This window comes from Pholcus phalangioides, unplaced genomic scaffold (assembly GCF_987345545.1).
Source record: "Pholcus phalangioides strain wild (caught in Gottingen) unplaced genomic scaffold, Ppha-v1.0 ptg000013l_1, whole genome shotgun sequence".
NCBI lineage: Eukaryota > Metazoa > Arthropoda > Arachnida > Araneae > Pholcidae > Pholcus > Pholcus phalangioides.
In genome coordinates this window covers 10,316,163-10,342,112 of record NW_028301606.1, presented here as the reverse complement: position 1 = coordinate 10,342,112, position 25,950 = coordinate 10,316,163, and the positions used below count along the sequence as shown (strand labels likewise).

The following is a 25,950-nucleotide window of genomic DNA, read 5'->3' as shown; positions in this document are numbered from 1 at the left end:
TTATTTTTTTGGAACATTTGCGTGGACCGACCATAGGCGGAAATAGACTTGGAAGTCTGGGGGGGGGGGGCACGATGATGATCTAAATTGATATATAGGCTACATGTAAACATTAGATCAGTCTAGAACCCCTTAATACGCTGAAGTATATGAAGTCGTCTTAGATCAGTCGACTCCACCTTTGACGTATCTCGCCCATGGCACCGACCCACTTGAGTTTTCCGCGGCATAATTACGGATCACTTGAATGATACGTGACGCAGTTGCAGAGCACTTAAGCGGCTCGGGACATTTCGGACATTCAATCACTAAAGAGGCCCTATAGAGCACTTATCAATAGGAAGAATGTTGTTTGAGGTTCCCACAAACTATCGGAAGGCTTTTCTAGTTTTTGTCGCACCGAGCAAGACGCCATTAAGAATATTTCATATTTTTATAACGGGTAGTTGATGACGTAAGCATCATCTAACTCCCCCCCCCCCTTGTAATCAAAAGTCAGCAAATCGGAAACTCCCCCACACCCCCATCGATGACGACGTAATACTTGAATGATCCCTTATATGATTTTTACTTACATAAATCCACACAATATGACAAAATTTTGTTAAAAGTCAATGAACGAAAAAAAAAAAAAATCAATGTTTTAATGAAAAAAATAAACGGAAATAGAGTAAAAAATTTTTTTTTCTCATCCCTCGTTCATTCCATTCTGACACCCCACGTAGATGCTTGGAAGCTCCTCTCATCGATCATAAAATAACTGAACCGTAAAAATCTAATGTTTGTGAGAAACGTTGTCCTAGAAATTATTATTTTGGTTGGAAAGAAAAGGGATGAGATGTTTCTAACATAGGAAATGGATGAAATTACAAGACAGAAGAAGATAGAAACCGGCCAAAAATTGGTGAGAAGATGACCGTCTCGCAAATTATAATTTTTTAATTTGTCTTATTGCTTGGATTATAATAACTTGCTTTATATTATTTTCGAGCCGTGAATACAAGTAGGTAGATTCATTATTAATCATTTAAGCATTTGATTATTAATAGACTGTTACGCCGTAAATGATCGCGTTTTTAATTTTTACTCTTAAGCGCGTTTATGGAACCTTAAACCTGTTTAATTTACTTGACTCGTATCCCCTACACTTCTAAGAAGGGGAAAAAAATCAACCCCCACACCCCCTTGCTAAACAAACCCATGTTGAATTTGCAGCTTTTTATTACCGTCCTCGCTGCTTGGTTTTATCAGCTCCCCCCCCCCCCTAAGGAGCGATATCACCTTTAGGGATTGCCACATTAAACTGACAAACTTCACCATATGTTTGAGAGGTATGACATCCAATTAGCTATATTCTTCCTGGATGATTAGACAGGTACCAAATTACTGTATTTATCATGATAATTTGATATCTGTTGTTCACTGAGTATTCGCCTGGAAGTTTTGTTTGAAAATTTGACGTTAGATTCAACTTGGGTTTTTTACAAATATAACCTCAATAGAGCTGGAGGGTGGACTGGTTCTGTCCTGCAATTTTGGTTCTACCAGTCCCATGAGAAAACACAGCTGCCAATTCTCTGATTTCTACTCCATTTCCTGGACTCCCGAAAAATAGGAAAAACTCTAAAATTTCGACAGTGATTGTAAAAATTCTGTACTTTCGGTGGACAAAGAATTTAGTCGGAAAAAAATACTTGTTTTAATTTTTTATCCCCGGAATGATGTCGCAGGATTAATGTAAATTGTCGCCATTGTGTTAAATCATAAAAATATATATCATTTCAGGAGGGTGAAGCCAAAATTCACCAAACAGCCATTGTCAATTCAGCCTTTCTATATCTGAACTAGGTGAGATGAAGTGTATATCATATGACTATCTGTCCCGTTAAGTCTGTATGTCTCTTATCAGACCCAATCGCAATATTTTTGTTGGAGTGATTTGGTGTGAGAGTGGCAATGAAAGGTAATTTTACCTACTGGGTAATTAGACAAAGACTTCATTATTATATTTATAATTTTATTATGCCTTATGTATTATAGAAGCAGGCAATTTAACCTACTGGTTGACAACTTGGAGCTAACTGGCGAGGGCTTCGCAGGAATCATGTTTTTGCAAAGGGAAAAAAATCCCTATAATTTTATTTTTATTTATGGAAAATCCCTTCAATGTATTTTAAAATTTCCTTTTATATTTATTTTTGTATGCAATTTGTATCAGCACAAAATTCTCTCTAATTTTCATTTGCCAAAGTTGGCAGATATGGTAGAGTAGAAAAATACGTGGAATTGTTTTAACTGGTTGTAAAATAATGTTAGACTAAAAGATATAGTATTTTTCCAATGGAGTGGATTAGTTATTCGTTTTTATGTTAGAGAAAAAAATTTTCATACATAAAATGCCGAAATTCCAGCATACTTTTGGTACTTCTCCAATGGTTGCTGTTTGTTTTGTTAATGGGAGTTCTATATCTCATTTCTATAGCTTGAACGGTCCAGAAAGAAAAAAAAGAAGAAAAGTTCATCAGAGAAATCGGAGACAGTATCTTCAGATTCGCTTTCGCTGACAACATCAGTTTCTCCATTAACTGTCTGCAGTACCAATGTAAGTTAAATCTTTGAGTACAGAATTTCATCTGAAGCATTCTCATAAGAATGACGTTCTCAAAATTATTCATCAAAAGTTTTTTTTAATTAACTGTCAACCTTTATCATAAAAAAATAGCCTCTTTTCAACTGCATGTCAAGTGTCTGATTTTCATTTATGATTTTAAAAACTTTTAAATTCCAAAATTTCTTGTACAGTTCTTGGGAAAATTAGAGTTTTTGTCAAGAAAAAAAGCAGGGTATGAAAAAAAAAAATCATGATTTAAAAAAAAAAATAATTAAAAAATTGAAGTTTTTGATTTAAATTAACTGACTGTTTATCAATTAAAAGAAATCTTGTTGGTTATTAAGAATATATTTTCATATCACCTACTTATTTTTTTTACCTAATCTTTCAAATTTAATTCAGCATTAATGAATAAAATACAAACAAGCTACAAGCAAGAAATAAGAACTCCAAAATTCTGTGTTTATGTAACTTGAAAGGTTGTTGAGTCCGAATTAACTTCATATTTTTGCGGTGACGAAATGAAAAAAGAATGGTTTCAGCAATGGGTTTTCACTGTCTACATCTTATATGCATTTCATGAATATAAATGTTATTTTTTAAAAGATTTGTAGTTTAAGTTCCAGTAAAACGTCAAATAATGAAAGTTTTACATCTAATAAATGTAATATTTTATCATTAAAATGTATAGGAACTAAATGTTATCAAAGCCATCATCGTGTAATGTGGAAGTCATATAACTGAGATGTGCATATACACAAGGTTCTACTGTATTTCACTTAGAGATGCAAAGTTTTCGAGAATAATCTTCATTAGAATACTCTCTGGAAGGACTATTATTATAAATAACTTAAGAATATTCTTATAAATTCTTAATGAGAATATTCTCCTGTTATTTATAATAGAGTTATATATAATATCCTTAAAAATATTCTTTGGAAGAACTACTTTTATAAATTACTGGGGATATATTCTTATTAAATCCAAAGAGTGCATGAATACTAATACTTAGGGGTAACAATACAGGATGACTTGAAATAGAACATTCACTGTGATAAAATGACAAAAAAAAAATTGATTTTACACAGCTCTTTTATACAAGTTCAAGTATTTGATAGGAGAAAATTTTTTGAAAGATGTCATTTACGCATAGTAAATGATATTCCGTAATTATAACTTACGGTTTATGTGCTTGGGGTGGAGAATAACATTGTAATGTTATGAAACTAAGTAACACATATAACAAGGTAAGAAATATGCTAACACAAGCCTATACTGAAAACAATAGAAAAATTAACTGTCACACACTAGACATTAGAAAATTATATATTTACCAAATGATAAACTTTGCAACGAAAAATAAAAATTGGCTTCAGAGAAAAACATAGAACAGCAACTAGACTCACATGAGTATGAAGTGCCGAAAACAAAAAAACATCTCTTTCAAAATATTTTTATATTACTGCGCTTAAATTAATGAATTCGTTTCAGTCAAAAAAAACCAACTACCAATAATGCTAACCATAAATATGAAATTTACATATATACAAAAAGCATCCAAAATTATATGTTCTGAAACTGTTCATAGGAAAACTAGATAAATATAAAATTAACAATATTTTTTTTTACATATTACTGCTTAAAATTATATATTATTAGGTCTATTAATATTGTACCCGGAAGATATACAAATTATCTTGTTTAAATTTCACTAAATCTGACGTCATTTTACATTGAATTGTTATACATCGTGTCTTGAATTTTTCATATATGTTATTTTTCAATAATTATACGGTGTACTTGGCGGCTCACAGTGGCGGTGAAACAATGTAATATAAATTTTGGCTTCCTGGAAGGACTTGATGTCCCTTGAGGGCCACATAGTGTATATTTGTTATATGTGTATGTCTTTTTCTTTTGTATTCCTTTTCATTTGTGATTGTCTAGTATTTGTGCATGTGTGTGTGTATTTGTTTACAATAAAAAAAAAGTTATTCTCAAGTTATTAATAATAGTTCTACCAGAGAATATTCTTGAATATTTTCCTCTGATAATATTCTTCAGTTATAGAAGTCCTTCCAAAGAGTATTCTGAAGAATATTTGTAATAACATGTACTATAATAAATCTTTGAAAATAACTTGAGAATAATTCTTGTTATTTTCGATAAAAATATTCTCTAGTAATTTATAATTGTAGTCCTTCGAGAGAATATTCTCTGTCCCCATCTTTCTTCCCGTCAAGAAGATGGAAATATTGAAGTTTGTAGCCCACAATATTAAAGTTTGAAAGCAAGAAAATTAAACCAACATGGCTAAATTGCTCAACTTTTAAAGAAATATGAGTGATACAGAATTCAAGTGTATGTACATTGAAGGAAACAACAGTTCTGTATCTTCATAGAATGAAGGTGATTATGCAAGAATAGCTTTATCAATAAAATTGGTTAAATTTTTTGTTTTGAATCTATTTCTGAAAATTTATTTAACTTTGAAATAATTTTTTAGGTTTCTAAAATTTTCATAACCAAACTTTTAAAACTTCTCGTTATGACCCTCTTTAATATTCTGAGAGTATTCTCAAGCTAAAAGTTGTCATTGGGAAGGGGGGGGGGTGATTATGCTAAAAATTGCTTTGTTTTAAATGTTTCAGGCAATGAAAACTGATTAATATAAACAAAATTAGTAAAAAAAATTTTATTTTTTATAAGAAAAATGAATATTCTCAATTATTCTCCAATTTTTACATCCAGGAGAATATTCTCGTTCTCCGAGTATATTCTATATATATTTTCTACGTTCTCACTTCACATCTAATTTCACTGATCCATGATTTCTCTCAAATTTTTTTTGAAAAAAAAATTAACATGCATTATGTAAAAAATCCATACTATTAAATATTGCACTATGCTATTTTCATGTGTATTATCAGCTATATCATCTTATAGAATATATCAACAGCTAATACGTATTCTTTTTGAAATGTTTTCAGGATCAGGACATATTCGACCAGCAAATTACTGAAGATGAGGAATCTGGTTGCTTTCATCAAACTTCAGAGAATGAAGAGCTAATGTGCTCCAAGAAGGTTTTTATTTTTTCTAAATTTTAATAGTCTTATTAATGAAAATTTATTTGATTGAATTCTTGTTTCTTTATGGCATCTGTTTTAAAAATGCTAATGAAGAACTTGGTCATTAGCATTTATTATTTATATATATTATTATTTTTATATATTATAATTGATTTCATATTTGCTCATTCAAAAACTTATGGGTTTTAAAATAGTCTAATTAGAGGGTGTTTTCTTTTATTTGTATGTTTAGTAAGAGTTTATTATAGTGAGAACTCACAATCACACATTGGAAAAATTGCCATTATAACAAGATGTTATAAAGGAACACAAATAGGTAATAAGTTATGAAACATTACCACACTTTATCTGTATCAAAAATCACATCTTTTCAATATTAGCCATTGAACCAGATATGAATAGTGAAATTCATTTTTGGCTGATTGCTGCTGGTTCTCTTTAAATACTTTTGCATAGAATTTTGTACTCTCAAAACAATTAAAATTCTCAGTTATCTTCTCACTACTTAATTCCATCATAAAAGCCACCATTAAATCCATTCCATGGCTTTATGGACTTTTGGTTAATCTGGAGTTGGAGAGTGTTTAGCATGGTTATTGTGCACTCTTGGATTTCTGCCAGTTTTTCTACTAGTCCAGCCATTTGGCAATGACTTTAAACGTAAATGGGCCATTCAAATAGCCCCTAACTAGGAAAGGTGGCCATTTGTGCCACTGTAAACATGCATGATGTTGACAACATAAATGCGTTAGAGCCACACATATACACTCAGTAAACATGTTCTGGCATATATCAGTTTGTTAGAAATTTCCTGGAAGAATGTTTATGAGATGCACTATGGCTAAGTAGTTGTAGTCAGTAGAAGTGACAAAACTCTAAATTGAATGAAGTCAAAACAACCATAAACTGTCTTATTATCATGTAAAGGAAAGCCTTTGAATATGAAGAGGGGTAAAAAAATAAATAAATCTACAAATTACTGTTTTATCACAAGTTTTAAAAATAGATAAGATACATTAATCATGGTATTTAAGAACTACATTTTGGAAATTATGTAGAAAATGCTTTAAAAATATTTAATGATATTCATTAAATATATCAAACTCATTTGGGAAATGTTGATTGTTGATAAATATAGTTGAATTAATCCAACTTACCAAGATTGATTGGCATAAGTTAGTTTATCTCTTAAAGCAAGAAATATATATCTATTGAACGTATGATATGATTTAATGGATTTTTTTTTTTAATTTTAAGGAGGAAGATAGATTTCAAGAGGCAACTGAACAACATGTAGATGTATCTATGGATGACATTGGGGCTTTCCTAGCTCAATTAAGCATGGTATAGTTGTTAAGAGTTTCATAGTTCACTTGGTACCTTGTATATGATCACTTTTAAAAAATTAAATGAATATGTTTTGTCAGATTTTGATACATTCATTCAGTCTTAAGAGCAACAAATTTGTGGCCCCCTTTTCCCCTCTAGATACCTATAACACGTTTAAAAAAATCATGCAATTTGATTGCATTTAATATCAAATAACAAAGTATTAGAATTTTTTAATAAAAACCAGAAAATAAAAATAAACTTCATAATTTTTTTATTTTGCTAGAAAATAATGTTTAATGCACATGGTGGTTGAGCAATTTTTATTTGTCAAGAAGTATCAATAACCATTCTGAAGTGAAATTTCAAATGTGATTTGTATTTTTGTGAATTAAATAATTATTTAAATTTTTTTTTTTTTTCAGGGAGAGAATGACTCCGATTTCAATTCTACAAATTATAATTCTAATGCTTTTCCAGATATAGAAAATGGTATTTTGCTATCTTATGCTGAAAAAGTAAGTTCCACTTAGTATATTTTCCTTGAATCAATTTTCAAATGCAAGTACGGTATAACTTAGATTATTCGACCAAATTGAGATGAGCCTACATTGGTGTATCAAAACACCCAGATGATCTAATATGCATCTATCTGTAGGCCAAGTATCATATTAATTCATTTCTGTAATTTCACTTGCATAGCAGCTTGTGCCACTGTATTTCTAGTAAGAAATAAAATACTTGGTGAAGTAATATATTTCATGTACTGTTTTATAGTCCGCATTTGTGGATTTGAACCATTTCTTCTTTTCCAATTTTTCGCTGGGAAGTGAGGGTAAATGGATGAAATCTAATTAAATTTTAGTGATATATATATATATATATATATATATATATATATATACACACACCATTTCTTTCAACTTGTTTTGGGAGAAAGGTTACAGAGTATGAGCAAAAATTATAGACGTAATTTTGAATTCCAATTTGTTTTGCTTAGTTTTAAAATAAAGAAAATCATTGTGTATCGGCAGTATCTTTAGATCATCTGCAGAGTATTAAAATCAACCTTTTACTTGGATAGATGTAGAAAATTACAGTATAATGGAGTATACATTCAACAGATACATAGACAATTTTATTAGCCTTTTCTTTATAGCTGTACTTTGAAGTTATTCTAACAAGGTTATTTGTCAATAGTCTTGATATTCTTGCTGCTAATAACAAGCAATTCCTCAAAAGCATTATCCCCAAAAAAGTATACGTGTTACTTATTTGTGCTTGTGTAGTTTTTTCACTTTCATTTACATCATTAAAAGAAATTCTTATTTTTGTGATAAATTTCTCACTACTGTGCAAATAAATTATTACTGAGGAAACTGACATCTGGTTAATAGAGTTCCAGATGAATGAAGGTTGGATAAACTAGGTTCTATATTGCATAACTATGCTTCAAAGATATGTGTATTTTATGGTATATTTTAGCCAAATAAATTAAAAAAAAAATTATATCCAGCTTGAGAAGGTGAATTTGATATCTTTCAGAATGATTAATACACTGAATGATGTTATTGTGTATGATACAAGAGTCTTTCGTTACAAGGTTTTACATACTGCTTTATTTATATACAGTCAAACCTCGTTAGTGCGTCACCCGGTTAATACGTCACTCCGCTTACCGGGTCGCTTTTTAGAAGTCCCAATTGTCCCGAGGCAGGAACTAGCACAGCTATGGCTTACTCTGTTTAACGAGTCACTCCGCTTACTAAATCATATTTTTGCTCTCCCGAGAGTGACTCATTAACGAGGTTTGACTGTATTTTTTTCCATATAAATTACTCTATTATGCTTTAAATTTAAAAATAATGGAAAAATAAAGCTCAATTTTTTTATTGATACAATTGGATGTATGATTATATTTTCAATAATTTTCTTTTGTTATCATCCGATTGACAGATTGAAGAGTTACAGAAATCAAAAGCTTACATGCAAAATGTGATAAATAAATTGTGTGCTAAACTAGAATCGGCGTACAACATGCCTATTGTGAAAGGAAATGAGGAAGAGATGGCATCACTGGTATCTGATGTAGAAGATATCAAACAAAAAATTCAAAAAGTAAAAAAGACTAAATTTCATAAATTATTTTATACTAATGTTATGTATATTCTTACTCAACTGTACACCCCATCATTTAACTCAACATTACTTTGATCTGGTGGATAAAGGTTAATTATGGATGCTTGTAAATTTTTTAATTTTATTTTTTTAATTGTGATAGAGAGCTAAACATCTTATTATCAATAGAGAATACAATGTAAATCATTCAGGCTGCAGTAGGGGGTGTTGTGTGTGTGTGTGGGGGGGGGGGGCTAACTTGCTCAGGACAATTTTTATTATTTTTTCATGCTATAAATTCACCATAGAAGGACCCATGAAAAATTCAGTCGGGGAGGAACAAACATCTCAGTCTAGAGGCTATGTTGAATGAAGAGGGCAGTGGGGGTCACAAGTTTGAGAAATAGTAATGACTGCAACAAAAATCATGACTGGCAAAGTCATTCGTTTGATTCAGAACTTCTTTATTATACAATAAAATGTCTTTATAACGATACTCAAGGGGCCAGAGAAACGTTTTGTTATCATTACAAAAAAGAGTATTAACACTATGAAAAGTGCATGGAGACTAGAGTGTGATATTGTTTTATAGGATTTTTACTGTAAATGCAAAACTTGGCTCTGATAGGTCAAACAATTCCTGAGGAACTTGTAAGTTTCAGAAAAACATGATACTTTAGTTAATCTATGTAGGTCTGCTGTACGAGGAGTAAATAAATAATCCTGGATTTTAATCATGATTTTCAAAAACTAAATATCTGTGATGCAAAATATTGACTTGGTTTAGTGCAGTGAAATCTGCATGGAACAGAACTTCGAGACTTAAATAATATTTGGATTTAAACCGAGTTTTATTTCATAGGCCTAATAGTGCTCATCAAAACACTAATCATGAGACAGGCTATCTTTTGGTTCCTTTCAAGACATGTTTACTGATCATTTTGACATGCGTTTACTTTTCATACGGTGTTCATCTGAAACAGGTTTTACTGTAATGGATTGTATTCTGTAACATACAGTGTGGCACAACTCTTTTTATTATTTGTTTTATGACATTAATTATGATTATTCAGTAAAAACAATAGTTTTTGCTCCTTTGTTTCATGTTTGTTCCCTGTTTGTCACTGTTTTTGTGTGAACTTTATTACTCCTTCAGGTGAAAGGTAGAGTTTTCTATAACAAAGATGAAAAGGGTCTGAACAGAAGTACACAGACTTCCACATCTTGTCCATCAGAGTCCATGAGCATATGCTCGAAATGCCAAAGTGATGAAAAATGTGCCTTCCATGCTTTCCTTCAAATATTTGAAAGTGGAAGCAATGAATTGTGTGATACCTCAGAATCATGGGAAGTTAAACTTCAGAATTTCTTCTCTCACTGTGCAAAGACTGAAAGTCTACCTGATGCAGAAAAGACATTTTTTCTTCATTTGCACACGTTAATCGAAGAAAGGAATAAACTAAGGCTGAGACTAGAGCAAGGGTACCTCCATGAAGATGATGGTGTAACCCAATCATCCCACAATTATAGTAGAACTGAACCTTGTGACATAAACTGTAATATTCATCATGGCTCATTTAATAGCATTTTCAAGAGGCTGGTATGCATGAATTCTATCGCCAAATTGCTTGAAACATTTTTGTCAGCTCCTGAGCAGTTAAAAATGCTTTCATCTAAAATTGATATATCTAGTCATGAACAGTCAATGTCATTCATTACAACAGAAGTTTCTGCTCCAGAGCCAGCTGACTTGAGTGTATCTTATTTTCCGCAATATCCTGTTAAAAATCAATCTAAGTCTGTATTAAGTGGTAATGGCACCACATCCTCTATGGAGAATAAACAAACAGTATTGCAGCAAGATGGCAGTTCTTACGATTCCATTGAACTAGAAAGAGGTGGAGATAATGTATGCAGGAGCTTATTCTCTCTGAAGGAATTTTTGCAAGAGGAAGCCAGAATTTGTTGTTCCTGGTTAGAAGAGAGTTTTCATAAAGGAAATATTGAAGAAATGAAAGTAGTGGATAGGTCAGTAAAGCACACATCACTCACTGACACCATTGAATTGGACAATGCTCCTCCAATACATTTAGAAGATTTTAAAAGTGCTAGCGATTTGAAAGTCATGTACAAAATCTACATGAAGGAGAAGACTAGTTTGGAAACAAGTCTTCAGAGGCTCTCGAAGTTGGTAAGCATAGATTCATGTGGTTTTTCTATGCATGCATGTACTGTTTTGTTGGTGATACTTTTTGAATACTTGTGTGGTGTTCAGTTGATGAAATATTGTATCCCTCTCCCTTTCATTCAAGCTCTTTTTCTTAAATTTCAAATGAAAAAAAAGTAAAATTATAGAGAAATAGCTTTTTGGCAGTTACAATTGTAAAAATTAGATACAATTTTTTTTTGTTATTTTGATCAATGACGGTATTTTCTAGAAAAAAGAACATTGTAAAAAATGTTAATTTTTATAAAATAGAGGAACGCAAGACAAATTGGTAAGGAAAATTTTATTGCAGAAAGGTGAATAAACATTGACATTAAACTTATGCATTTTTTATACTGCTATGTTTTTTTTCCTTACTTTGTCAGATAGATCGATGAAAGATTTTGTTGAAAAAAATAGTTTCATATTTTCCCTGCATAATCTGCTAAAAAAAACATTGGAATGTTTTAATATGGATTACATGCCATCGTATCTGCACCTTTTTCCCCCCTTCGAGGTTAAAATTTAAATAAATATTTGAAAAATTAGTTTGTGCACAATAATTCTTGATGTTCAACCATAATTATAGATGTGAGTAGAGGAGTATTTTTTTTCTATAAAAATGTGATGAACCATACCTTCCTTTCTTTAACACTAGAATTGCAGAACTGTCAATCTAACCATTTTTTGTACTTTTATCACCCCCCCCCCCCCAAAAAAAAAAATCCAAGCCATTGCATTGATCATGGAAAATTACCTTTACCTAACATTAGCAACTGGTCATTTTTACAACACTTGGAAATTTTGTTGCTTTACTAGATTTTGAAACACTGTTTATGCATTTTTTAGAAAATAAAGTTATTCTTTATTCTTTTTTAAAATAGGGTATAGAATCATTTATGTTTGGTTACATTTGAGATGTAAACAAACATTCAGGGTGTTTTTTTCAATGCATTCTACCATATTTTTTAAAATCTATGTTTTGTCTTACAAGTAGTTGGTCGAAAATAAGACACAAATATGCCAGAATGTTCTCGGTAGTAAAGTCAAGGAGGGTAATCTCATTTTATTCTTGACCATGCATTTTGTGACTACAGGTTGATGTGTTCAAGGCTCGACTAAGTGGGGGGGGGGGGGAAAAGTTGTATAGCTTAGATTCTGTATTTTATCTGACAGAGCCATTATTTTACATATTATTTAGGCTCTACTGGGTAGCGAACTATACCTCCCCATCACCTGTCTCCGGATCCGTGCCAGGTATTCAGTGATACAAAATTGTTTCATTTAGCTTCAAACTTAAAATCTCTTGACTGCCCTAGCTGGAATTAGGGCGGAGTGAAGGAGACATAGGTGGCAGAGCTTTAAAAAAACAAGTCACTTGGCAAGGATTTGTGTGAAGCATGCCCTCAGTAATTCATGAACATGCAAAGCAATGCACGTACCCCCCCCCCCCAGGTGCTTTATCAAATTATTTATATTGGTGAAGTCTGGCATTCCTAGTAACCCTTCAGTGCTTTGTCTTATCAAAACCTCTGAGTAAGAGGGGGTGTCTGTTGTCGTGCAGCAACTTACATTCCAAAATTATGAAATCAATGAATAACAAATACACACTATGGATTTACAAAATATAAAAATAATATTTCTTCACAGGTTGGAGGCCCCCCCCCCCCCATTCCTCAATAATATTAATGTTTCAAGACACGCAACCCTAGTTCTTATGGCACACAAATAAATCCGCATTTACAGCTGTATCATTATTTTTACAATAGTAATCATTTTGACTGCTTGGCAATTCTTGGAGGAATGGAAATTCTTCTAATTCTATTGTTAATACTTTCATTATTGGATGAATAAAATTTTCACACATGGCTTATATGCATATGCAGACCATATGATGATGATTTTTCTCAATCATATAGCAAAATTTGAATCTGTTGATTGCACACAGGATCATAAAATTTTGTGTTATTGTTGAGGTTTTCCAATTTCATTATTTCAATCCTGAATAAGTTTTTGTCTGTTATTTTCTTACTACTATACATATATATATTGCAGTTTTTTCTTTAATTTTTTTATTGAAGGAGAATCGGGGACTACAAAATTTGGTTACTTCCCAGTGTGTTTCTGAAAGCTTCAACATATCAAAAGAAGAAATACCATCATGTGCAAGTCTTGCATCACTTGATGATACTCATAACAGAACGCTATGTGAAGAAAATATTTTTGATTATGATCCAATTGATGGATATAGTGATGACAAAAGTATTGGACCAAAGGACCAGACTAATACTTCCTATAAACTGAGTACAGAAATTGGGAAAAATCGTTGTATTCATTGCAATGATGAAAAATATATTGAAGAACTTGAGTTATCTCACAAGGATGAAATTCAGAATATAAAAGCCACAATCACGAATCAATTTAGTGATACCGTTTCTAATCTGCAAAAGAAAATTGTTGAACTAGAAGTCCAGATCTCAGGATTTGAGCTCTATAAGATGAATGTAGAAAAAGAAAAGCAGAAAGAAAGTAATTTGTTGAAAGAGAAAGAAGAACTGCAGAATAAAATAATAGTGTTAGAAAGAGAGTTTCAAACATCCAAAGACTTTTATGCTGAACAACATTCCAAATTTGAAAAAGAGTTTTTTGATATGGAACAAGAATTCAATTCGAAGTTCAAACTTGTAGAGGAAAAATTTTTGAAGGAAAAGAAATTAATCACTGAAGACTTTGAAAACTCCCAAAGTAATCTAGCGAAACTTCTTCGACAAGAACTAGAAATCAGTCGTGATAAAGAAAAACAGCTGGTGCTAAAAGTTTCAACGCTTGAAAATGATTTAAAGTGTGCCTTAGAAAAGGCTAAGATAGAAGAGGAAAAATATGTTCAAATGTTTGATGAAAAAATTTTGGTGGAGCGTCAACTCCAAAACAAACTTGGAGATTTGGTACAAGAATACGAACAGAAATTGATGAACATGCAGAAATCATTAGAAGAGAGCAGTGAAGCAGTTTTAGTGGCAAAAGACGGCGAAATAACTGAGCTGAAGAAATCAATCAGTAGAGAAGTGGATATGGTTAAAGATCAAATGCAGAAAGTATGTGATAATGAAAAAAAAGAGCTGAAACAATGCTGCGATGAAACGGTGAGACTGATGGAAATGCAACATTCCACAGAGAAGGATTCATTACAAAAGAAGATTCAAAGTCTTTTGGAGGAAAAATGCCTGTTAATGGATCAAAACAAAAACTTTTTGGAAAAAGTTATTAAGAAAAATCAGCGTATTTTAAAAGATCTGTACAGCCATATTCATTCGAAAATTGCTGAAGAGGTAGAGAAATTGGAAGAAAATCAGTCAGTGGATACAAGTTTTGACAGCACAGGTGTTTTTGAAACTTTCAGTTGCATTGGCAAGAAAATTCAGGAAAGTGTGGATGCTTTCTTTGAACAGAAATATGCAGCCATGACACTGATGAATGACGAAGACTTAGACTCCAGGTATGAAAGTATATTAATATAATACAATGAGTAGTAATTTTCAGTTGTTTAATGAAATTATAGGCTAGGCTGAACCAAAGTCTTCCAAACTTATTTGTCTCACCATCCCTTTTTTCTCAGAAATTTTTGACATGAATACATCTTTCAAATACCGTTAATCATAGTATTCTTCTAACCAAACTAGAATATGCAGGAATTCGGGGTTTGCCACTTAAATTTTTCAAAACATATCTTACTAACAGAGTTCAAAGTGTGAAAGTAAATTCCGTTTTGAGTTCTAATAGACAAATTACATCTGGTGTACCTCAAGGATCAGTACTTGGACCTATTTTATTCCTAATATATATAAATGATCTGTGTAACTTTAATTTGAAAGGAAAAATCACTGCTTTTGCTGATGATTTAGCTCTTTGTTACTCTGAAAGCTCTTCAATTAACTTGAGGAATAACATGCAAAATGATCTTAACTCAATAAATATCTGGTTTAGAAATAATAATTTAAAATTAAATACAGATAAAACTAAATATATATTATTTGGTTCTGGTACTTTCGATGATTTTGGTGTCCTAAAATATCATAGTGTGACAGATGGCTGTATCTCGGATTGTATGTGCACAGTTGTAAATAGAGTAGACACCTTTAAGTATTTAGGGATTTTTTTAGATTCAAAAAACTATCCTGGAAAACACATATTAATTATTTGAGTGTAGAATTAAATTGGAACATTAGGAAATTTTATTTTATCAGGAATAAATGTTTCCAATCCATTTTAAAACTTCTTTATTTTGCGTTAGTAGAATCTAGATTGAGTTACGGCATTACATGTTGGGGTGGGACATACTTCAGCAATCTTTCTTCACTTTTTGTCACACAGAAGTCCTTCATCTGTATCATTCTGAGTAAAAATTGACTCACGCATACATTTCCACTTTTCAATCAATTAAAGCTACTCCCTCTGCAACATCTGTACATTTATAAAAGTTTAAAAATGTTTTATAAAAGAAGTGGCTATCTCAATCTGAAATTACATAAGTCTGGAATGCAATTTAGAAGTCATATTATACAGGTACCAAGGCCAAATAAAACTCGTTTCCAAATTTTTTCCCTTTATTTAGCTCCCAAAATATTTAATTTACTTCCTCAGTTAATAAAAGAACAATCTTCGTGTACATCTTTTTTTATCATGATCTTCTTTTATCTTGCATATGCTGTTAAATGCCAAAATTTTTTGTTTATGAATTCCATTCCTGTTGCCACTTATTTCTTGGTGCTATATGCATGTGTGTTTTTTTTTCTTTTTTTCTCTCGTTATTATTTATGCCGACAGATATGTATCAGATATTGTTTGGTGGGCTCACAAGCTTGCTTAGCCCCTAAATGTTTTGTAACTGTGTTTAAAAATCTTAAATAAAGGAAATTTGAATTTGAATAAAAAAAAAAAATCATCTGATGATACTGGGTGCATTCACAAAATGTTCTTAAATGAAATACGTTAAAGGCTGATATCTTAGGAAGTATTCAGAGTATATCAGTTTTTGATATCTTTGGGTAGATCTCGTTAACACAAATCCAATGATACCACTCTGGTTTCAATACCTCTTCTGGTCTGAGCAATGGACTTGCAGCCTTCTTTTGTAATAAAAGTGTTTTATGCTATTTTTGTGATGCAGATAGTAGCCAATGGTGTAGTCTGATAGGCATTTTTGAGACAAATCCGATGATACCACTCTGGTTGTAACTTCTCTTTTGTCTAGGCACCAGATTCGTGGCCCGCGTCATAATGAAATTGTTTTACGATACACCTTGAGAAATTTGCGCAAATAGATGACATTGGTGTGGTCTGATAGACATTTCTGAGACAATCCAATGATACCAATTTCATTATGTTGGTACCCACCATGGGACCCAAGACACAAAAACATGTCTTCACACCAAAACCTGCTGTCGTTTCTATGGCACAGCCTACAATTTCTTTTTCCCCATTGTTCTTTTTGATGAGCCATCCCATAAAATCCTGTGTTACATCTGCAGTTTATGCTGTCTTGTATAATATCTATAATTTTTATGATTAATTATCTATTAAAATTATTTCAGAGAGGAGAAGTTCAGTTTGTATTCCAGTATTTTTGATTTCAGGTCTCTCCCAGATATTGCTATCTCTGCTGCTGATATTAGAGAAGTACAAAATGTTGAGGAAATAATTAAAAATTTAACACAGAAATATGAGGTGAGTGTAATTGTAATATTATAATTTAATAAATGAAGTAATCATATATACTGAACCAAAGTGGAACTTTGGTTTAGGAGCATAATTTGTTCCATGAACGTGTTCGTAATCCAAAACACTTGTATATTTAACATACAGCAAATAACAGAAAATCAAATGATTCTTTCCATGACTGACTCTCTCTCACACCAGCCATTGAATATTTTTTAAGGAAAAGTGAGGTTGATTTATTTAAAATTATTTATTGAGGATCAACTTAATGGTTTGATGTCATAACAGCCAGAGGGACGCTACTCAAATAAGATCTGTAGTCAAGAATGAAAGCAAGTGTATATATTTCAATCTGGAACTGGTATATTCAGGGTGGTAACTATCGACCGCACAATAGTTACAAATGTGATTTCTTTTGTGAAAAACTAATATAGAAAATGTTTTCTATGTTTGGATTGGATGAATAGTTTTTTGTGGGGGGGGGGGGGGTTGAACTTATGTCTAAACTGTTACACTTAAAAAGCTTCAATGAAGGATTTAAAAATGGTAGTTTGACAGAGGTGTGACTGGTGGAAACAGTAAAATAATGATTCAATCAGAAACTTTTAATCAAACCTGTTATGTTATAAATTGACATATTCAAAATAATTTTTGGTCTCAGATTTTTCTATTGATTACACTACTCAACACCAATTTTTTTCTCAAAGATATTCCAGTGATTTTAGGGTGCTTTTGTAGCACTGATGCTGTTCAGTAGGAATACCAAAACTTTTAAAATAAACAAAATATTAATGTAGACCTAATTCTTACACAAATTATTGAAATTTATTTTACTGTTCATTGATAAATGATTATGTAAATTCATAACACTTGGAATGCCTGGGCAAAGTAAATTATGCCTCATTTTATCTCAGGGAATTATTATTTAACTAGGCTGGATAGTGTGAAGTCTGGATAGTCGAGAGTACTGTATACACATGATTGTGAGAGATACTTGTTTTCGAGCTATGGTTTATAATGGACCATCAAAAAAAAAAAGTCTTAATATAAAGTCTGAAAACCCCAAATTTTTTAATTTTCTGAAAAGTTTACATACAAACTAAGCACATTAAAAAAAAACAGAAAAAATCCTATAAAATGACACCATTTTCATCAGCATATCTGGATTAAATGGCTAGCTAAAAGCGCTGAAAGATTGGCGAAGTGCAAAATCACATTGTTGCCAAAATTTATACTCACCCTTCTAGTTACAAGCAGTCAAATTTACAAATACAAATTTATAAAATACTTGTCCATTGCACCAGCTTTCAAAAGAGCATATAATAAATCATATCAGTGTTCTAGTTCAGGAGGAATTTAGCTTTTGTTTGCAATATATCACTGAAATTGCATTGGTTAAAGTAGATATTCAAAGAAAATTTGGAATTGGCGATTATAAATTTTGGTTAGAATTTGATTTTGCAGAAAAATCCTATAAGGTAACAAACAGCACCTCAATCAGGATATTTGAATTTAATGATAAGCTACAAGTTGTTAGAGATTGACAATATGCAAAATTGAATTGGTGCCAAAATCTGCCAAAATGTCTACATAGACTAATACTGATTGCAGTGATGCATGTAAATCTTTCAGAAACTTCACAAATTCGAGTTTTTAAGAATTTGAGCATTTTCTTCCATAATCTATTATTTATTTATGCAATATTGTTGACCTTTCAAAGGCCTATACAATAGAACGCTGTGGATTTACGCATAGATGTTTCGTAGCATTTGACAAGAAATCTGAGATCATGGAGTTAATAGAGGAAGGGAAGCTTGTTCTATTCAACTATGGTATTAGGAAAGAAACTGTATTTAAAACAGTCTGTAGAAGCAAAAATAGGTTTTAATTTGTTGGGGTGGTCAAGTCTATTGGAAACATAGGAAGGCTTAAAGATGTAAAATTCTCGAGAACAATCTTTCGGAGAATATTCTCTGGAAGGACTACTATTATAAAAAATTTGAGAATATTCTTATGAGTTCTTGATGAGAATATTCTCCTGTTATTTACAGGGTTCATAGGGTGCTTAAAAACTCCTTGAAGAGTAATTAATTTTCATTTCCTTTTTAAGGCCCCTTAAAAATCCTTCCAGCTGTTTCTAAAAAAAAGTCTACTTCCCCCGCTCTCGATTTTGTCCATTGCGTCAAATCCCGATGTTTCGTGGAAAAAAAAAATTCATTTCATGAATAAGAGCTAGTCCGCCGAATTATGAGAGTATTATGTAAATTTCGCCAAATAACGAGTGCTAAATCGCCAAACATCGTGTTGACTGTCCTGAAATTTTCTTTCATTTTGCAACAATTTCTAGCAACAATTTTTCAAACAAGAAGGAAAATTCAAAAACTTAATTTTAAAGAATTTGTGTATGTGTTGATCCACTTTGAGCGAGAGATGAATAGAGTTGCTGCAAATATCATTTTGTAAGAAAAATCTTTGTCAGCTGTGGATTTTTATTTTGAATAATTGGGGGAAGGGGAATGAATATCACTTTTATAATTTATGTGATGCTGTTATGAGTTATATTTTTGACCGAAACTGCAGAGTTTTAGAATACTTTGGTGACAACAGAAAAGTATGTATGCAGATTGATTATTTTATGAATTCTTATGATGCTGGGTAACAAATCAAAAGTTGTAATTTCTGAACCACTTCTACGTCTATATTTTTGAGAATAGAGAAAATTTGGCAAATAAAAAAAAAATTCATATGTGCCCCGCCCCCTTTTTTTTGCTGTGAAACTTAATAAAACTTATTAACCTTTTTATTGCTGTAAAAGTTATGAAGTTTGCCATGACTCCTTAAAAACTGCTTGAAACTCCTTAAAAAGTCCTTAAAAACTCTAAAACCTCTCATCATGACCAAGAGAATATTCTTGAACTAAAAGTTGCCATTGGGTTGTGATTTTGTGAAAATTTATTGTTTTTAATGTTGCCGGCAATGAAAACTGATTTATATTCCATAATATAAACAAAATTAGTAAAAAATAAATATTCTCGATTATTCTTCAAGTTTTACATGCAGGGGAATATTCCCAGAATATTCTGTTCTCCGTAGAATATTCTCACCTTACATTTCTAGGAAGGCTTAGTCAGAATATCATATGTATCGAAATTTAGATGGTCATGAGTAATCTTATAAAGCATGGGTAAGCGGGAGATAAGTCGGTGAGTAGCGAGTGGATGGAGATTGAGTTTAAGTTCAATATCGGAAACAGAATTGAAAGAGGAACAGCAGTTGTGAAAATATTATTCACCAACTCAAAAACAGTTACAGATGGGACAAGGTTGCTATGGTGTTTTATGGTCCACTTGGGCTCATCTATTACCCCCTTTTATTTGGCAGATTCAGTCAAGTTCACCTTGTATAATATATATAATGTAAAATTTTGTTATACAGTGAAACCTCCATATAGTGATACTCTACAGACCAAGAAAACTATTTTTGTAAAAGAATTATTGTTATATTAAAATGCAGCAGTTTAACACTACAGTATAGATATTTCTAAATAAAGATTTTCAAAAAATATTGTGGAAGAATTTATCATTGTAGCTGATTGTATCCTGATTTGTTTATTAGTAGAATGGCGATTGAAGAGTAGAAAATAAATACAATATTTATTGTTTTGGAGTAGGTTATCGCTTGCTACATAGTCCACTCAAGAATTTTTTTTAATAGCCTAATGTCCTAAATAGGGTGTCTTTCTGATGTTAATCATGAGGGTCCGAGTTGCTGGCTGGGTCTACTCATGTGGTTAAATGTTTTAGTTCTAAGCAATAGACAATTGTGGAAGAATATATTTGTAATTTCATTTTTTAATGTAGTTTTTGAATGCATTGAGTCTGTTCTGGAAAGTTAGGCATATACATTTAACTGACTTTGTTTTTTAGGTGTATAGGAAATGTGTTTCAAATTCATGGAATGCATTGACTTTATTATATTATCACATTATCTAAATTAATAAATAAAACTTCTCTTGAAAAAGGCTGAAATCAAGGACTTGAAAGAGAAGCATGAGAAAGAAATAGAGATCTGTCGGGTGAATTTGGAAGACAGCTCTGTGGCAGAACATTTTCGACAATTTCTCAAAAGTGAATTGGAAGATGTTAATGAAAAGTTCATGCAAGAAATCAGAATACACAAAGAACAAAATGAACTGCTTGAAGTCAAACTTCAAACTGTAACTGAAAATTTATCTGCGGTAAGTTTTCATTCTGGCTGAAATTATGAACCATTTAGTTACTAGTTATACAGTGTGCATAGGTAACAGAGGGTATAGTATTTTACTGGCGAACCAATGGTCCTAGAGTCATTTTTCCATGCATCTTGACTTTATACTTAAGTTTTTAGTTTTTTTTTCCAAATTGTTAGAAATAAACTGTAACTGCAACCCCCAAAGTAAGTGGCTTTTATAATTTGCAGTTTCGAGTGTGTTTATGCTTCTGATCAATTTGATCCTGATTTAACAAATAAAATTGTTGCTTTCTTCTGATTCATTAAATCAGGGTTCGGCTGTAATACCAAAATGATCTGAATTTTTATAAAAAAAATTAGTCTCGGAAATGTTTTGTATACTTTTTAGAAATGACATATATATATATATTTTGTTGGCTAGTTATTTTATTTTATAACTCTCTTGAGAATCCCCCGCTTCAATCATTTAACAAGATTTTTGCCTAAGCTGGACTTAAAAAACCCTGTTATTTACATGATGTATGCAATCTTTTATTACTACACTGTGTGTATAGTAAATTTAAAATATAGTAAAAAAGTCCATGTTTACTCTATAAAATATCATAGCTTAGTTCTTAATTGCAATTTATTAACCAAATATCTGAATAGATTATTTAAATGTATGCATTTACAATTATGTGAGCATTATGTAATATTTCTCTGTGAAGCACTAATAGATTTGATATATAGTACCTAAGTATAGTCCGACCTTCTTAACATTAAGTCGGAAACACATGCACATGTGCTCACACACACGAAAATATCTCATGCTGACTGACAAAACAATGATTTGATTATTCCAACAAGAAAAGTATTTAATTCATATGGAGTGAAACTTTGTATCAAGTGAGTTTGTCTTGAAGAGGTTTGACTGTATTAAATTTTTCATTGGTTTCAATCTCCATCGCTCAACAAGATTTTCTATACATTTGTTGATCTTTAATCTTTGGTTAGGCCCGTGAAGAGAGGCTGTACCGTTTGTATCAACTGTATGTATATTATATTCAATGCACACATTTTGGTATTCTCCAAAGTGGACTAGTTGCTTTCAATTTTGGTCTGCTCATGTGGTCAAAACTCAAAATATTCAACTTACCTATTTTCTCTGTTGTTTGAGTAATCATTTGTAAATTTAGTTATGTCAAAACTCCTGAAGGAAGAAGTTTTATGTAGCTGTGCAATTGTATTTTCTTTGAACATGTGTGACTGTTTTGTTTATATTTGGGAAAACTAATTTCAAGTTTTCATTCTCTGAAATTTGTATTATTCAAATGCTTCATATTGTTTTGATTCCTTGAAAAACTGAATTTCACTTTTTTTCTCCTAAAATATATATTTTTTCCCTCAAACAGTTGGAGGAATGTAATTTAAAATTAAGAGCTGAGCTTGAGGCACCAAAATATAGTGATGGAAAAGAAAATGCAGCTATTCAGAGTCCAGCGAGGTATTCTTTTTTTGCCATGTAGCCAATGGTTTTTTTATTTGTTATTTATTTAATACACATTGAGTTTATTTTGCATGATGTATATTTAAGTGCATGAACCACATGGTATCACTGGCATGAATTCTAATGTATTCGCATGCAAATCAAATTTTGTTTTGTGTGTCAAATCAAATGCATTTTCAGATCATATCTGATGTATTTAGTAGAATGAATTTTTGAGAAAATTTTTTAATGTACAGTTATATAGTTGTAGTTTTACCTTATTCCTTTTCTTTAAGAGACAGTGTCTTGCTTCACCTTTGAACATGTATTAGGGAATAACAAAAGCAAACACATGTCCCATATTTTTTAAAATTTGAACCTCTTCATCTTTGAAAAAAAAAAAAAATTGGTATTTTTCCCACGTAAGTGCACCCCACGTTTCATCAATACAAATTTAAATTATAGTTCTGACATGTTTTTGGTCACAAACTATCATACAATTGATCTAAGATTTTGCATAAACATTAAAACAAAATAGCCCAGCTTTTCAATTTGCTGAATCAACTACCTCTATTTGGTATTACAGAAATTTTAATAAAAACTCGTAACAGTTAAAGTGTTTTTTTCTGAACTGATCTTACTGTAGAACAACAATGAACAATTTCTTCAGAAGGATTTGATATTTTTTTCAACATGAACAATAGACAATTTTTTGTGTGTTTTCTTTTGATTAGGAAGCTTTGAAATTTTGCAGCTTGGCTGTGAATTCTTTGCTTCATTATATTTTGCATGATTTTTGGCTGTTATGTGTTGTGATTTATAGCTTATATGCATATTTATATGACTGTACTTTTGTTTCTGAACAATATTTAGAAATATATATGTTATTTCCTGTAATATGAAACAATAACATTGCTTTGAATCATCAATTAATCGTGTATTAGTCAGTCTGATATTTTTTAAATATCACTATCAGTGGTAAAATTGAAATAGTAAGTGACGTGCAAAAAAAAATTACTGTAAAAGTTTTGAGCAGCAATAAAATTTGAATTTCTGAAGTATAATGTAAATAGATTCGCCCATTTTTAGTTCTTTCAGTGATTGGGATATCACCCCCCCCCCTCGCCATTACTATGAAACCAGTTCTTGATCTTTCATTCTTCAAGTACCTTCCAAAAAATGCATAGAAGGCATGCAAACCCCTAGACATACAATACAGAACCCCCTAAATATACCCTAGAATATAGTATTGTAGCTAATATTTTGTATTTCGTATAGCTTTACTGATTTTTTTTTTTGCACCCCTGAATGGTATATACTCTTGGGGAGTGACAAGTTAGAAACCACCGCTATCTAACAAGAGAACATCTTTTATCGAGAAGTTAAAATTTCAGTTCATAAAATAACAGTTTCATTTTTCTAGATAAATTTGGCGGTTAGTCTTATTCAAACTGATATTTTAGAGCGAATAATTTTTTTTCCAAAACTAAGTTCAATAAATCTTTTTGTTTTGAGCATTCACTTTGTTTTTGCTTTTAGGGCTTCCTCAGTAAAAGGCCCACCATCTACTGAGATTCATTCTTGGCAGGTGTAAGTTTTATGATTTTTATTTAAAAAAAATGGGTGGTGAAATAGGTCATAATTATGAAGGAGAAAATTTTTAAATAAATTATTTTAATAGTTATGTAATATCCATTTTAACATAGTTTTTTTATAAACATTATATTTAAGCTATTTACTGTGTTGTCTTGCATGTCTGTGTTCCTACCTTGTTACCACACATATATGCATGTTTTGCCATACTTCTTGTCTTTTTTTCACGCGTGCTTTTACTTTGCAAAATTTTTGTCTCATAAAGGTTTTGGCAATTGAAGCAATAGTATGCTTTATATAATATTTAAAATAATTCTTGTTTTTTTGGCAGAATGTGAGGAATGCATGTTTTTTTCTTCTTGTGTGATCTTTTTTTATGTCTGAGAATAAAACTAAATTTTAGCTTTGTATTACCCTTTGAATTTGCTATCTAGCATATCATTCCGAAATTTGCATGAGTAAAATAAGCAATACATGTGTTTAATGCATAATCTTTATCAATTTTTTACTCGGAAATTCTATGAAATTTATATATTGTATATAGTACTTATAAACGCAAATAAAAGTTATCTTTTGTGTGAAAAACAACTGCAGTAATCTCTACCTGGAAAAATGTAACAGAAGCAGGGAAAAAAAATTTAGAACAGAAGAATTTGAGTTTTTCAAATTGAAATATATAAATTTCCATAATTATTCACTTTTAGTAAAAAAAAAGGATTTCTATCTAGTACGAAATAGAATTTCATTACTGAATCATATATTTTGTCTTACAGTCATGCTGCGCAAACAAACTCTCGTCTTCTACATGTATTATGTGATTTTGTAAAGACATTTGTAGATATAGAACGTGAAATTAACAACCGACTAATGGAATATGGTCTCGTAGGCAATCATTCTGAGGCATCAACGCTACATGATGATGATACTGGTATTTCATTCTTAGAATCATTCAATATGAATTTATATAATTTATTTTCCAATAGAAATTCATGGTTTCCTTAATGTGATTAATTATTAATTTTAATCAGATATTAACTTCAATTACAAAGGTGTTCATTATTTAATGCAGAGTTGCATATTTCAATTCAAATGAGATATACTATATTATATACAATTGCATCTGTTATGCAAATCGCTATGAAGGTGATTAGTCATTAATTGTTGAAATTAATTTCACTTTTTGTTTGCTTGCTGTTGTCCTTAAAGAAACTTATTTTGTTACCTTGTGAGAAAAATTATATTTGCAATTGATTTGTCAACTTCTGTAAATTAAAAGAAGAAAGCACATAGTTTAGTATGGCTTAAAAGCCATATAGTTAAGTTAATAGGTTTTACTCACTGTGCCATTTCATGGGTATTTCTGGTATGTGTATATGTTACAGTTGAAGTGTATATTTCAGTTTGTTATTTCATAGAATAACTGAATTATATACTTTTTAATGGTAACACACATAAAAAACTGATGTAGGAACTGGACATCAAGTACCTATTGTAACTCTAGTTTTTTGTATGAGACGAAGAGATGTCTTAGTATGAAAGCAATGCTCAAAGAAAAGCATTTGCATTCCTCAAAAAAATTCCCTGTACGTTT

At 31.1% G+C, this 25,950-nt stretch overlaps 1 protein-coding gene across 6 annotated transcripts in view; it reads left to right on the top strand.

Annotated features, from left to right (window-relative positions):
• The first annotated feature begins 697 nt into the window (after window positions 1-697).
• LOC149078584 (uncharacterized) overlaps window positions 698-25,950 on the top strand; it is a 94,284-nt gene continuing 69,031 nt past the window's right edge. For 5 of the 6 annotated variants that reach the window (XM_089240701.1, XM_089240699.1, XM_089240700.1 and 2 more), the window contains exons 1-13: window positions 698-904; window positions 2,483-2,602; window positions 5,602-5,697; window positions 6,961-7,047; window positions 7,458-7,550; window positions 8,989-9,150; window positions 10,307-11,341; window positions 13,438-14,852; window positions 16,990-17,080; window positions 21,093-21,308; window positions 22,693-22,784; window positions 24,306-24,356; window positions 25,133-25,287. In XM_089240701.1, coding sequence (XP_089096827.1) covers window positions 857-904; window positions 2,483-2,602; window positions 5,602-5,697; window positions 6,961-7,047; window positions 7,458-7,550; window positions 8,989-9,150; window positions 10,307-11,341; window positions 13,438-14,852; window positions 16,990-17,080; window positions 21,093-21,308; window positions 22,693-22,784; window positions 24,306-24,356; window positions 25,133-25,287 — 3,661 coding nt within the window. In that variant the 5' untranslated portion in view covers window positions 698-856. The remainder of the gene's footprint in view (window positions 905-2,482; window positions 2,603-5,601; window positions 5,698-6,960; window positions 7,048-7,457; window positions 7,551-8,988; window positions 9,151-10,306; window positions 11,342-13,437; window positions 14,853-16,989; window positions 17,081-21,092; window positions 21,309-22,692; window positions 22,785-24,305; window positions 24,357-25,132; window positions 25,288-25,950) is intronic. The other variant, XM_089240697.1, reaches the window with a different exon arrangement.